We start from the raw sequence: 13,014 nt of genomic DNA on the forward strand, positions 1-13,014 counted from the left end.
TGATGATTAAACAAAAACAAACGAATGACAGGATCAATACCGAGGTCTCTCGCGATCTTTCTGATGAGAAAGCCAGCAGTTTAGCGTGCTTGGTCTAACCGTGTGACCCATCTGACATTTCGAACACCACTATCGAAATGCATCGAAACTTTAATGATACACCATTCAACGTATATATATGTAACGTGAATAGGCCTAATTCGGGGGGGCAAAATAGCGTGGAATATGCAGATTTACCTATGCGAAAATAACAATTCCAAGAGCATCTGCACGATATTTCATTTTAGAACGCTTTATTGTACACATTTATTTACATGGTGTACCCAGATAAAATGTAAATTTTTACACTTTATAAGAGTGATGATTATATATAAATTGCATTGTTTTATGGCTTACTTTTACTCTCAGAGTGTCTATATAAATGTATGCATTTATCATGGGAAAATGTGTATAATTGTGATTATCACATAGAATAACATCCAATCATTTTAAACTGAATATATATATATATATATATATATATATATATATAGTATTATTTGTGGCGTCATCGTTTTCAGTCCTTATCCTAATTAATTTTAGAATCTTCATTAAGAAATAACGTGGTTAGTTTGGTTTAGAATCATTTGCACGGCTACGGGACATATTCAAGAGCAAAAGTACTTCAGCAATATTTATGAATTGGATTTATGAAGCTTGCTTCATTACGTATTTACTATTCACAACGTCCAGGCGTCTATTATGCACCAGAAACTGATCCGCATCTCGTTGAACGATATGAGCTGCGATCTACTGAACTAGCGAGTCTGTGCTTTCGATGACGACCTCAATGGGCATCCGTAACACAATCCTACAATGATATACAAACTCCAAATAAGAGACTCGTGTCGCAGACAAATTTTTCGTGGGCGTTGTGGCCATAACAAAGCTTAGGCCGTGTGCCAAAAGTTTTGAGAGACAGGAATTGGCTGTACGTGGCCAAGGAAGTTCTTTATCTCATTATGCGCCGCACAACGCTTTTGGGCGTCCTGATCGATGACCTAGAGAGAATAAAAACGTCAGCAACGTTTGCTAAAAATAACAAATACACAAGAAGCGATGTATACGGACATTTTATACGATAAAAAAGTACCATCACGCACAAATGAAAACGCACCGAAATGGAAAAGGTCATTTGTCCGGAATGCGCGCAAACTATATATTTAATACTATATATATCCAAAACTGAAACGTAGACAGTAGACCAAAGACGATTACTCGAAATTCGTGTTTCAAAGTTACTCGCTAAACTGTGACACTTTGTTGTTTCTGTGTCTTCTGTGAACACTATTTTAACAATTGATTACGATTGTCATAGCAGCTGGTGTCGTTTTTAAATCGACATTTCAACATTTATGTAATGCTTCAGCAACGAAGACAAACCAAGTTGTGTTTATAGCAATGATTAATGTTATTACCTCAATAATATTGAAGCGATCATTGCTGTTTTTATTAGATACGCGTCTCTGCCGTTCTGAAGTAAAGCCCTGATGGTAATCTATGCAACTCCAATGTTAACTTACAATGATTTTAGATGGATTTCCATGGGAGACGTACATATAACAGTCTGTTGCTGCCCTAAGTTGTTTAAGTAGATATTTGCCGTCTTTAAACAATGCTCCTACTGCCCATGGAGGCAAGGGACGCTCAAACCGCATATTATCCAAGCGATCCACCTCTTTTGCGATTATTTCGCAACCTTCGTCTACTTTTGTAAGGTCCTCATGAATCACCTGGGCCGAAAATTGCGAAAAAAACAAAGTCGAAATCATTGAGACATCATAATAATCAATTTAATGGTCTAATTTTAAACTGAATCTCAATTACTGACAACACTCTGTCTTGAAGTTCCCTAGAACCATCGTACGTAACAAAGTTTTTCAGAAAAACAGCCCTTATATTTTACTCGGCTTACAGATCAAATTGCTGCGATAATCGAGATTAAAATATAGCTGGGTCGTTGTTTGGTCATTCATCATTACCTGTGCTAACAAGTTGGATAGTATTATGACCTAGAAGTTACGTGCAGCGATGCAAAAGCGTAACGTTTTCGTCTCTCAATTTAACTGTTATTGTTTTTGTTTTCATACGCCTACAATATCACGGCGCTCACACTCATATTTGGTCGAGTTCGCAATACTAACCGAGATCAGCGCCGTGTCTTCATTGCCCGGAGCAAAGAAGTCCAAATCGGATGTGACAATCCGGAGCGAGCAGCCCGAGCGTCCCGCCATTTGATCTAGCAGACTTTGGCCATCGGTACCTCGCCACTGCAAAGCGCGAACCATTTCACGGTCTACATGCACATAATTAATGTACATTTTGGTTGTCTGGTAGCTGACTAAATGGACGATGGCTCGATAGACGTCGACAACGACGATGAGGGAAACGTAGATTAAGGGAATCGACTACTTTCTGTCAGTAATAGCTCAACAACACCTCACTAGACGTTGCGTTCAGCTTCAGCAATCACGGAGAAAACGTACTAAGCTGAAAGACTCGAGAAGGAAAAGTGGAGAGTTAGTAAACAGCGATGAAATGGAATATTTCGGGGTCAAGCCAGTTTGGACCTACATATGACCGAGATGGTGCGGTAGACTAAGAGAATATATATTTACAACACGGGCTGTGCTTGATAATCTGCCTATAAATCGGAAACTTGTGAATTTTATATATGTGTCTACTTAAAAGAAGCCACAGTCGATGTTAACGTACGACCCGGCGGCCTAAACGCCTAAATCCCAGGTTGAAAAATTTGAGCATCGGTAGTTCAGACCCCGTTATCAATACACTTTACATAACACGCGTAGTGAACAGCGAAGATGTCAGCACACATTTCCTGTCGAGTCTGAAAGATACTACAACTAATAGTGACACAAAAATGCGATCGCCGCAAACCAACGTACCGTAGAGTTTCGAGTAGTCGGCGCACCACAACGAGAAACCACACGATGAAGTTGGGTAGGAGCAGACGAAACTGGGTCCAATTGTCAAGTTCGAGGCGCTTTTTCCTGTCATTCGCTTTTTATATTTCTATATTCCTTTCACGGTCCAGGCCGCAGGTAATCTATGGAGAATGTGCATGTGCGCATCGCGTCGCTTTAGCGAAAGTACAGTCAATGTGCTTCATCGGTGCACGTAACAACGTCATGGCGCTCGATGAGACCAATGCAGAATTATTGTGCAATTTGGTAGCCGCTTTCAGAAATCGATTTGTAACAGATGTTAAGGATAGCTTCAGCGGGTTTAACACTGAGTTCGAAAACAAATGTCGCTATACAGAAGACATTCTGCTATTTTTGGAAGGACGGTGTTCATCCCAAAATCGGATTGATCAATTCTACTATTTCGTGATAAGGCCCTCAACTTATCGTTACGATTTATACATAAAAAAGCAACTAACGTAACCTAAATGTTTTGGAGACTGTCTGATTGGGAAAGTTCATCAGGCTTACTTGTGCAATGTTTTCCGCGCATGTCAAATGATAATCCAAGCTATTTTGGGCGCATGTTTCGATGTTTTTATTCTGCGCGTTCAAATATAAAAAGGCCTATTTTAGTCATTAACCAGCCTTAATATGAGTATTCGATTTATGAAATCGTCTCCCTTGAAAACAATCATTGAATACAATTCCCCTTGTATTCTCCCTTGAATACAATTCAGGTGAAGAAAAATGATTACTAATCGTAAATAAAAATCATTACTTATTATTCGATCCTTTTCTTTTAGGCAAGTTAATCAAACCCCGCGATTGCCTTTAGCTATGAACCTGTCGCAAACACCGAAGAACATCTGAATGCTTATAAGCACTAATATACTAAGCAGAAAATAACAATAGCTGATTAGTGCACAAGACTGCAGGGGCTTCCGAGTGCAAATATGTGCTTCTTATATAGACAAGCAGCTTCTCGTATCCAACACATTGTTGTCAGCTTGCTCCCACATGTACAACACGCACCCTTCACGCAAGAAAGTATATATATATCGCTGGAAACGGAATTGACGCACTAGACAGACAAACTGCACAGCGAAGCTTCGATGCGTGTAATGGCTATTACCTACGGCGCATGAACAGAAGTGGTGGTAATGGAACAAACGCAGTAAGTGCCAGTTTGGACGGCAACGAGGCTTGTTACCTCATCTTCAAAAGCCAACATATCAGTTGCGATTATTTTTACTAGACACAAGCATGTCTGTTGCTACTGAATTTGTCCGTCATTGAAAATTCCGCAATTACTATAAATGTATTTAGTAATGTTCTTCTCAATGGATCAATTTGTAGTTCCTGCTGCCTTAACGTGGTAGTTATAGTAATATCTGCTTTCTCTGTCTCAATAGTTTTCATGAATCCTTCATCAGCATGTACCAACGTTGCCGTTATACAGCGGAAACTCCAACAGCTTGATCACTGTTATTTCGCAGCGTTAAGCTTTAATGATGGGATCATATTGATAAAGTTTCGTTAATTTAGGCATCGTCTCTAATGTCACCTAGTCCTTCAGCCAGCTATCATATCGATTATCGGCCCCTCGATACAACATCGCAGGAAGGTTGCTGATATTTCACCATAATTATAATATACCAAATTAAGATTATCCGTACTCGACCCTCTATGTAGCAATGTTAAAGGCGGCATTTATCAAATATCAAGCAGCAGTGGGCAACCTGATAGACTTACGCTACAAGTAGCATTGGCGCTGACGCCCTGCCAGGCCAGTGTAATTCACCGAGCAGTAATGGCAAGCAACAAAAATAGATGCTTCGTGCAGAAACAAATTACCTTGTTCTCGTGCTCTTCGCAGTAGTAGTGGTCAACGGAAGCCACCACGGGTTGAAGCCTCGATACAACAACACACCTTCGTCAGATGACGTAGTTACTCCGGACGATTTCACCGCGACTTTTGCTGTTCCCGCTACTGCTGCTGCTGCTGTTGCCTGCCTTGACGGCAATAGTCTGCTGCTGGGGTTATAATCATGTTTGAGAGCTTCAGGTAATGGGTCAGAAGTATAGAGCTATTATATATGAAGCGTACCACGGAACGACTACTACGCCGCTGTTTCGGCGGCCACATCTTTAGCAGCCGGTGGGTCTGCGGCGGCATGTCTTTGAGAATACCAGCGACGATCAGTGTTCCGGCAATCGGTGGCCCCACGGCCACCGTTGAGCAGCAGGCCCCATTAGGTCCACTTGAGACTCTGCTACTGGGTTCGTTAATAAATGTGACGGCAGCAAGGAAACAGCGCAGTCGGAGTCCTGGCGATATAGCAGTGGCTACAAGTGACGGTTCCGTAGCGAGTATTAATAATTTTGCTATGCCGTTGCTATTCGGACGCCTCTGGCACTAGCAATCAATCAGCTTCAGTTGGTGCTTCGCGTATGATTATCAGCTAGTCAAGGAATCTGACTGCATATTTGGCGGGGAAAAGGAAAAATACGAATGATGCTATTATTCTAGGATAATATCTAGCAATAAAGGAACCTATTTCTGTACTGTTCTAAAGTCTAGAGCGGTTCTAGAAAGATGTATGTGTAATCGTGTTTGTTTCGGTCGCAGCAACTATTCATGTTGATCGTGACGGCTGACGGAGGATTAAACGTAATAAGTAGGCCAAAGGAAAATAGCGTGGATGCCTTACGAATTATAGGTGTGAATATGTTTTCCGAATTGGATATGCATCCGTAGAATCCGAATTTGTTCGTCATGAAATTGCCTAATAAATGTTAGCGTCCGTTCAGTCATCTTTGTAACGGTACGTTGTCTGCCCTCAGTTCAAGAAGTTAGAAGCGATAGCAACGTGTCGTATTTTAGGCAGCTGGGTAGTTGTCCATAGTGAAATCATAAATTGTAAGAATAAATAAGTTATAAGTAAGCTATAGGAAGTTTAACCCAAGCCCCTTCAAAGTACCAGCGCAATGTTATTATATAACGGCGCTATACTATTGCTGGCCTGCTTTGATACGCATTTTCTATGTACCAGCTATTTCGCCTGTTCAACTTGTTGGCAAAGAGTCCCTAAGTAACTTATGAATTAGGATCTTGTACAAATCGCTTTAGATTAAACTTTGCCTATCTGTATCATTGTTTCATTCTTTGTCGATCTAAAACACATTTGACCTGTAGACATTTCGAATGACAGCTTCCATTTTCAACAGCTCATATACTTTTAGTTCTATTCTTTCTTCATTTGCTTGAATACGATAAAAAAATTGCCTCCAATTTATAAACTCAACCGAGTGGATTGTATCTAATAAGTGATCGATCCATGCCTTTTTCTAGCGGGCCGACGTCAGCAACGCCTATTGAGAAACCTTTGAGGCTGCTTATGTCTAGGTAATTAAGCTACCGTTTAATGGTTCGGTTGTATGCCTACAAAAATATGGAGGACACGTGAAATGTTTTAGGTTCGAAATCGACGGTAGATAGCTTACTTTTGCTGCTGGGACTAGCCGTCTATGCCTAATTAAGACAGTACCGGAGGTTGAACACCATAATGTACACGAACTTCGGTGAGAATGTTATATACGTACTAATGATACGTGAAACAACAATATGCATTAAGTATATAATCTTGTGTACAATAGACAAAAAATTTGGGTTTATTTATGAGATAAAGAGATACACGAAGCCACACAACAATGAGAAAGTTGCATGGTCATTATGATTATTATTTAGTAGTAGGGATTAGAGACACTAACTAGACGAGACCAACTCGAAGTTTCTCTAGAAGGACTTCTACTACTACTATACAGGTCGTTCTCTGTTACATTCCGTACTCAAGCCCGAAGTATCCTATGCAAGAGGAAAACCATTTTTAATTAAGAAGATGCTCTTCGCATCGCAAAACAATATCGAGCAGCGCGGAAAAGAGACTCGATCGATGATGGTAATGATAACGTATGTGCAGAAATTTACTCAATTGGTCTTATCTAATGTTATTTCAACCACTCGAATTGTTGTCGAGACCTAACCGTCACAGTCCCCGAACTCAAGTAGCGAATAATTGCGGTATCTATCGCAATACTACCATTACCTCTTTTATCATTTGCGATTTTTCGGTATCTCTCCGGTATTATTATATTTATTTGGTCTAAAAAAGCGGTCTTTCCCCGCCTTGCTCTGTATCGCCTAGCAGTAACAATCGCGCTTATCACAAGTTTCCGTTTATTTTGCGTTCAAAAATCTTGCCCTGCTATTTAGTTACAACAATAGCGATTGCACGTTATCGTACACTTTTACCCGAAGGGCACTCATCACCCTCATTCACTAATTCCCTTTCCGCCATCATCCTGCTGAAGGGCAAAGATAAGCGACCGTTTCAAACAGCAAACGACTAAAGTGGCATCGTAAGCGGAAAACAAACATCGCACGTAATGATTCATTCTCTTGACAAACAAAAAGAAAAGGAAGAAGAGTTTTGCAAATAAATAAATGTAAATACGCGGGCGAAACAACAAACCTCAAGCAAACAACAATAACAATTCTCAAAGTGCCCAACCCGGCCCGATATCTTTATAACTTGTTTCTACATCTTGAGATAAATGTATGTTTGACTATTTCTCGCTATGTGTCGCTTGTTGCCGCACCTCTCGTTTGAGGACTTATATTTTGTATATGTATGTTGACGATAAGACACGGGCACAGGCTGCAGCAACGGCAGCTTGGCGAAGCGTTATAGCACAGAATATCTCACCGGTATACAGTTGCGTAGGGCTGTATCACACTGAAGTGATGAGTCTAATAGACAGACGGACGAACTGCTGGTGCTACATCTGCGTCAGGGTGCAATTTTGCAACCCTATAACTGTATATCGTAGTAGGCATTTATCAAGCTAATATGATTAGCTTATTCGAACAACGGCGGGAAAATCTAGCAAGAGTCAATGTAGGTCGTCGCGGAGATCCATATATGGAGCCTCAGTTTGTTGTGGGGCCGTTCGGTGAAGACCTCTGCCATCGAAACTATTATGTTTTTATGTTGTAGTAAAGCGTGAGGCTATTATCTTCGTCTATCATTACTGGTCGATTGTTAACTATTGCTGTTGCTCCTAATGATGAAATAACAGTTCAGCATGATTACTGCCATAGCTGCTTACAAAGTGTTGTTGTATGGCCGTTCCTGTTACCAGCAATTGGCCATATCCACAGTTTAGTGTTACGGGTACTCTGGCTGCCCACGAAGACCTAATAATTGGAAGCCTATACTCCAAACCCAGCGCGCTAGCAATTCGGGGTGAAGGACGTCAATATGGTATGAAAAAGTGCCGGCCGTGGGATACCCTGAAAGAACCTTCTGTAGAACGCCAATGAATAGACGAGCTATACGTGTTTATACGTGTGCTGTTAAACGTATGCCTCTATATAGATACCATAAAATCGAATAACAAAAATACTGTCTCAGTTCTGTTCTTGGCTTTTACTAAAAACAACTGACAGCGTTCCAATAGATTTAGTGATTCACCAGGATGTCACTGCAATAGCGCAGAATATAAGAGAGATTCTATATATAAAAAGCGATCTTGAGTCACTGGTAAGTTTCAGCCTACCTATAGGCGCACTCTTTAGGTTTGTTGTCCTTCACAACGCTCCCTCCCTTCGTCTTCAGTAAAATGACGGTCTTTCAACAGGTTTAAGCCATGACTGACCGAAAAATCATGTTTTGATGTCCTATGTTGCGCCAGCATGGAGAACTGGACTAGCAGATGTTGAACAGATCAATCTTACCTCAGTTTGGCACAATAAATTAGGCAAATCAGTTGATCCATCGATTTTGGCCTGTCGTACTGCACAATTTGATCTGCTTTTGACTTCGTTGGCAAACCTGTTAGACCCCACTAAATAATGCACACTTAATGGCGAGCAATTAGTCCATCAGATCAATAAACAGTTAGACATATCACTAAAGGAAACCTTTCAACGGCATCGATGGCGATACGTACATACCGTTGAAGATTCAACAGTGCAAAATTAGTTGAGTTCATTGTGAAGTGGAGAGGCTCTTTCTATTTATATATTAGATATAGATCTGCATAGCAACTATGAGTATGTAACCACCACATTGTGGGTCTTTAGTAAAGGGGTAAGAGCGAGCAGGCGCTGTTGGTGCGAGGGTCTTTTTCTTCTCCTCAAAATAAAGCTGTTCTGAGTCGTCTGTTTTGAGTTCAATTCGAACTTTCAAATGTGAGTCGGAATGAGAACCTAGGTTTTCAAGTACTCTAAAAGCGTTATTCGTGCCTCGTACCTTTAAAGTCATATCGGCTTTAATTTATGTTGCAATATATAGTGTATATTGCACAGGTATCGAAGCTGCTACTCGTGCGTAATTGTTAATTCAGTATGGCCATAAAACGTTTTGCGCACTTCAAGAACTGTTTTATATATGCGTCTTGATTTCAACAGAGGCGCATTACAACAAAATAAGTAGCTTTGTTTTTTTTAGATTTCCGTGCACAAATATTGGTAAAGAAAATAGGTCCGATTCGCGTGCGAGAAAAAATACCTAATCCTAAACCATTGTCAAGGCAGCCTCTACGCAATAGCACTTGCAGAGATATAAGCACAACGCGGCGACAACGACATTTACAAAAATCACAGCTCACCTCTAGTTATCCAATAAACTACAACCAATACTATACGCCCAATAGAAGATCATATCTTCTAATTTGCCGTCCGATTCGTCAAATGTCTCGTAGCCAATGAGCTTGTCCGTATTTGTTTTACGGCTTAACTTGGCCGTCAATGCAAAGACATGTATCTGTTCATAGTAATTTGACAGCGACGTAAAGAGACAGAAGCTCTACAAACGTATTGGAACCCTGTGTGATTCGGCTTGGCGTGTTGCTTACCAACTTCGCATACGTTTCATTCGTAAGATTATGCCCGTTGCTTTTTCCTAATCAGTCCAGTTACTGGCATCGGAGGTAGCAGTCTGTCCAAAATGCAACACCAATAGTAATTAGCCCACTATACCTAATACAACGTAGAGCTAGTTCGTTTCAAGCAATTGATTCCGCCTCCGATCCCTTTCCCAACCCCAGCTATCCTGGTCGCTCTAACTATCTGGACATTGACCCCGGCCACAACATCGTGTGTTCTGTGGCCTTGACGAGTTCAGCTAGGACCTGCAGTAGCAACGCCGCCTTTAAATTTCACCGTCGAGTCCATTTCCAACAATAGCAGTGAATGCTTATTGAGCTGAACAATCGCTAGGGTGCGCCACAGTTGCGGCCGCCATTCCCGCAGCGTCCGTCAAATCTGTCTGGCCACCGTTTTCTACCAGTGACTCATGACGGCTACAAAATATAGACACTACTCAAATAGTATACTATCTGCGTATGTCTCGCAACAGTCTGTTAAGTTGCTGGCGCTACCGGAATTTGGCGCCTCGTGCCGTTCACCGTACGCAGCGCATGCTAGCTTTCGACTGCACGGGGAAGTTTGCCCCACTAACCGGGGGCACCCAAAGAGCATTAGTAGGTGATTGTAATATTTTTTGTTTGTGCAGCCACATCGTTAGTTGCATGAATATTGTTATTGCAGATTGTGAAGGGTTTCAGCTATTGTCGTTAGTCGTCTTCAACGCTGGTGGTTGCAGCAACAACAGCAGAAAGCCCCGGTTCGAATCTAGCCGCCTAAAAATCATGGGCTATCAATCCGCAGCAGACTACGAGTAGCGTCTGCTGTAATATAATATTATACTACTAATGGCAAATACCGCTATTGTTGAATATGGTGCCAATTGTCAACGGCGAAAATTCTCAGGATATTTACACCATAAGTAGATAAGCGTTTCGATGAAATGCTATAGCCCATCCCAACACAATTGTTAGAGCAAAGCAGCCAGATGAGTCAGCTCGTCGTTTGGCTAACTTATATTTAAAATACTTCAAATAGATGACGGCTTGTTTCATGAAAACGTCATGCGCAGGCTGGTTTTTTATTCGGAAATAAAAATAGATACATTATATTTCCTACTACAGGGATTTGCATCTTAAACCGATGTTTTTTTGCAGATATAGTAAAGTTCACGAGGTACACGACGAGCACGAAATTAAATCAAATTGCGAGTCTAGAGTATCAAAAACAATTTTCCCTTATACAACTCGTCAACGTTCGTATATTGCGTGAAAATTGTCAGTTGCTCCCAGCTATAATTCTTCCTTTTCTTCTTGCGCCATCCTATCGAAAACTAGAAGACGTGCATAATAGTAATATAACAATAATATAATAATTAATAGTAGTAGAAGTAGTGATAACAATAATTCGTAGATGGTACTTTCAGGAACAGTAATTCAGTAGTTTTGTGGGTGCGCCAAGTAATCAATAACTCCGATACGTTGTTGTACCGTTTCCTAGTGGTTGACAGAAAAAAAAAAAACTAGGCACAGACCGAAAGTCGGCTAGCTCGAAGAGGCAGAATATTATATTTTAGCAAGACAAGCATGATATTTTAGAAGAATTGAAGTTTAGAACGCCGACTCTACAGCTATAGGTCATTAACTGTTACCCTTGTGACGGCATAAATACAAGAGACAATCGCAGTACTGTGACCTATCGTTATTACCATTAGAACTATTTTCTTTACAGTTGAACTATATTATAATTTCCATTTAGACTTCTAATTACACGATAAATGCCTACGCAACAAGATTCATCTGTTGCTCTTAGCTAATTAGTTACTGTAAATTGAACGCATTGTATTGAGACGTATCGTACAATATAACTATACAATCCTGAGGGATTACAGGGTATATAATTTAATTAAGAGTCCGTTTCTGTCGTGAACCTAATTGGGCTGACTTGGCTTAGTATTCTTCGACTTGTTGTTGATACCTCATGCCGCTCAACAGTCAATCGTGCACGCGAAACAATTAGGAAAAACAATTTGCAAAGGGCATTTGCTATAATAATTTGCGTTAGATTATTGTCGTTGTCCCATTTTTGTTCAATTTTGCCGTAATACTTTCCGATTACACGACAGAGGCAATAATCTACTATGTAATGATAGCTATTGTGGTACTGCTAAATATAGTATTAAGACAAGTATCGTAATAACAGCCATAATGCAATTTATTCTATGAAGGTGAAATGTTATCTGGTCGTATTTTTTACGGCCGCTAATGAATTTCCACGAGCTACAGCGGAGTGCCCCCAAATACCCCTCATAGTTCTCACCTGTACCTTATAGCTACTGAATTTGTCATTGGGCCACAGATTTACACGCACACAAACATTGACACAGAATCTTCTAGTTGTGGCTACTAGAACATGCATAAACACTTTTTTGTCCCCTATTTCGTGTCTAGGCAATAAAATCTGATATATTGCAGTCCGATAAGCAGGTGATACTATGGGCAGCACAGAGACGCAGACACCAGTGCAACAGCAGTAAGAAGTTACTCAGAAGACATAGAATGAATGCCTTCCGCCGTTTACCCCTGCGCCTTGGAAGCCGTTCCAGCAATCCATTGAGCAGAATTGTCACGGCGGAGTGCCTTCTATACAAGTAAAAGATCTTCAACAAAGTCGAGGAATACTGTGAACAGGAGCTTAGTAGTAAAGCCAATAACGCTCATTGACTTTTGTCAAAATAATCGGAACAATATGTGCTAAAATTTTGTAGTGATTATATTATGCTTCTACAAGAGCCAAAAAAATAAAACAGCTTTTGGGACTGCGTCTTTTTTTATTTCTACCAATCGACAACTAGCGCATGTATAATATATAGGTGTCCCGATTGAACAGACTGCTACCCGTACTAACAGGGCCGGCCATCTTCTGTTATAAGTTATAGGTTATAAGGACTAATATTTTACGTGTTGGTAAAAAAGAGTAGAATTTAAAAGTTTTGGATACGCAACGTAAATAAACAGTAGATCTGCATACAGGAACACATAAATCCTACGAATGAATAAAGATGGTTTGCCAAGTTTATGAACGTTGTAGAGCTCTAAGGCATTTTCGCAGTAGAATGCT

At 40.6% G+C, this 13,014-nt stretch overlaps 1 protein-coding gene and 1 long non-coding RNA gene across 5 annotated transcripts; one reads left to right on the forward strand and one right to left on the reverse strand.

Moving 5' to 3' along the window:
* Positions 1-267: 267 nt before the first annotated feature.
* LOC111266664 (uncharacterized) lies at positions 268-4,955 on the reverse strand. Of its 4 annotated transcripts, none has more exons than XM_086971014.1 (5): positions 4,821-4,955; positions 2,946-3,106; positions 2,184-2,529; positions 1,563-1,772; positions 268-1,040 (listed from the first exon to the last, which is right to left on the reverse strand). In XM_086971014.1, the coding sequence occupies exons 3-5, from the start codon at positions 2,358-2,360 to the stop codon at positions 930-932; spliced, it is 498 nt and encodes a 165-aa protein (XP_086827140.1). In that variant the 5' UTR covers positions 2,361-2,529; positions 2,946-3,106; positions 4,821-4,955; the 3' UTR covers positions 268-929. The 4 variants fall into 4 exon arrangements, with proteins under 4 accessions (XP_086827140.1, XP_086827142.1, XP_086827141.1 ...); XM_086971016.1 differs by having other exon boundaries at positions 2,184-2,537; XM_086971015.1 differs by having other exon boundaries at positions 2,946-3,237; positions 4,821-4,911.
* Positions 4,956-5,213: 258 nt separating this feature from the next.
* On the forward strand, positions 5,214-12,712 carry LOC147752641 (uncharacterized). Its single transcript, XR_015313531.1, has 2 exons — positions 5,214-5,791; positions 12,369-12,712. It is a non-coding gene; the product is annotated as an uncharacterized LOC147752641 (long non-coding RNA).
* The last annotated feature ends 302 nt before the right edge of the window (positions 12,713-13,014 follow it).

The sequence above is a fragment of the Varroa jacobsoni genome, unplaced genomic scaffold (genome assembly GCF_002532875.2).
Source record: "Varroa jacobsoni isolate VJ856 unplaced genomic scaffold, vjacob_1.0 scaffold_1107, whole genome shotgun sequence".
NCBI classification, from domain to species: Eukaryota; Metazoa; Arthropoda; class Arachnida; order Mesostigmata; family Varroidae; genus Varroa; species Varroa jacobsoni.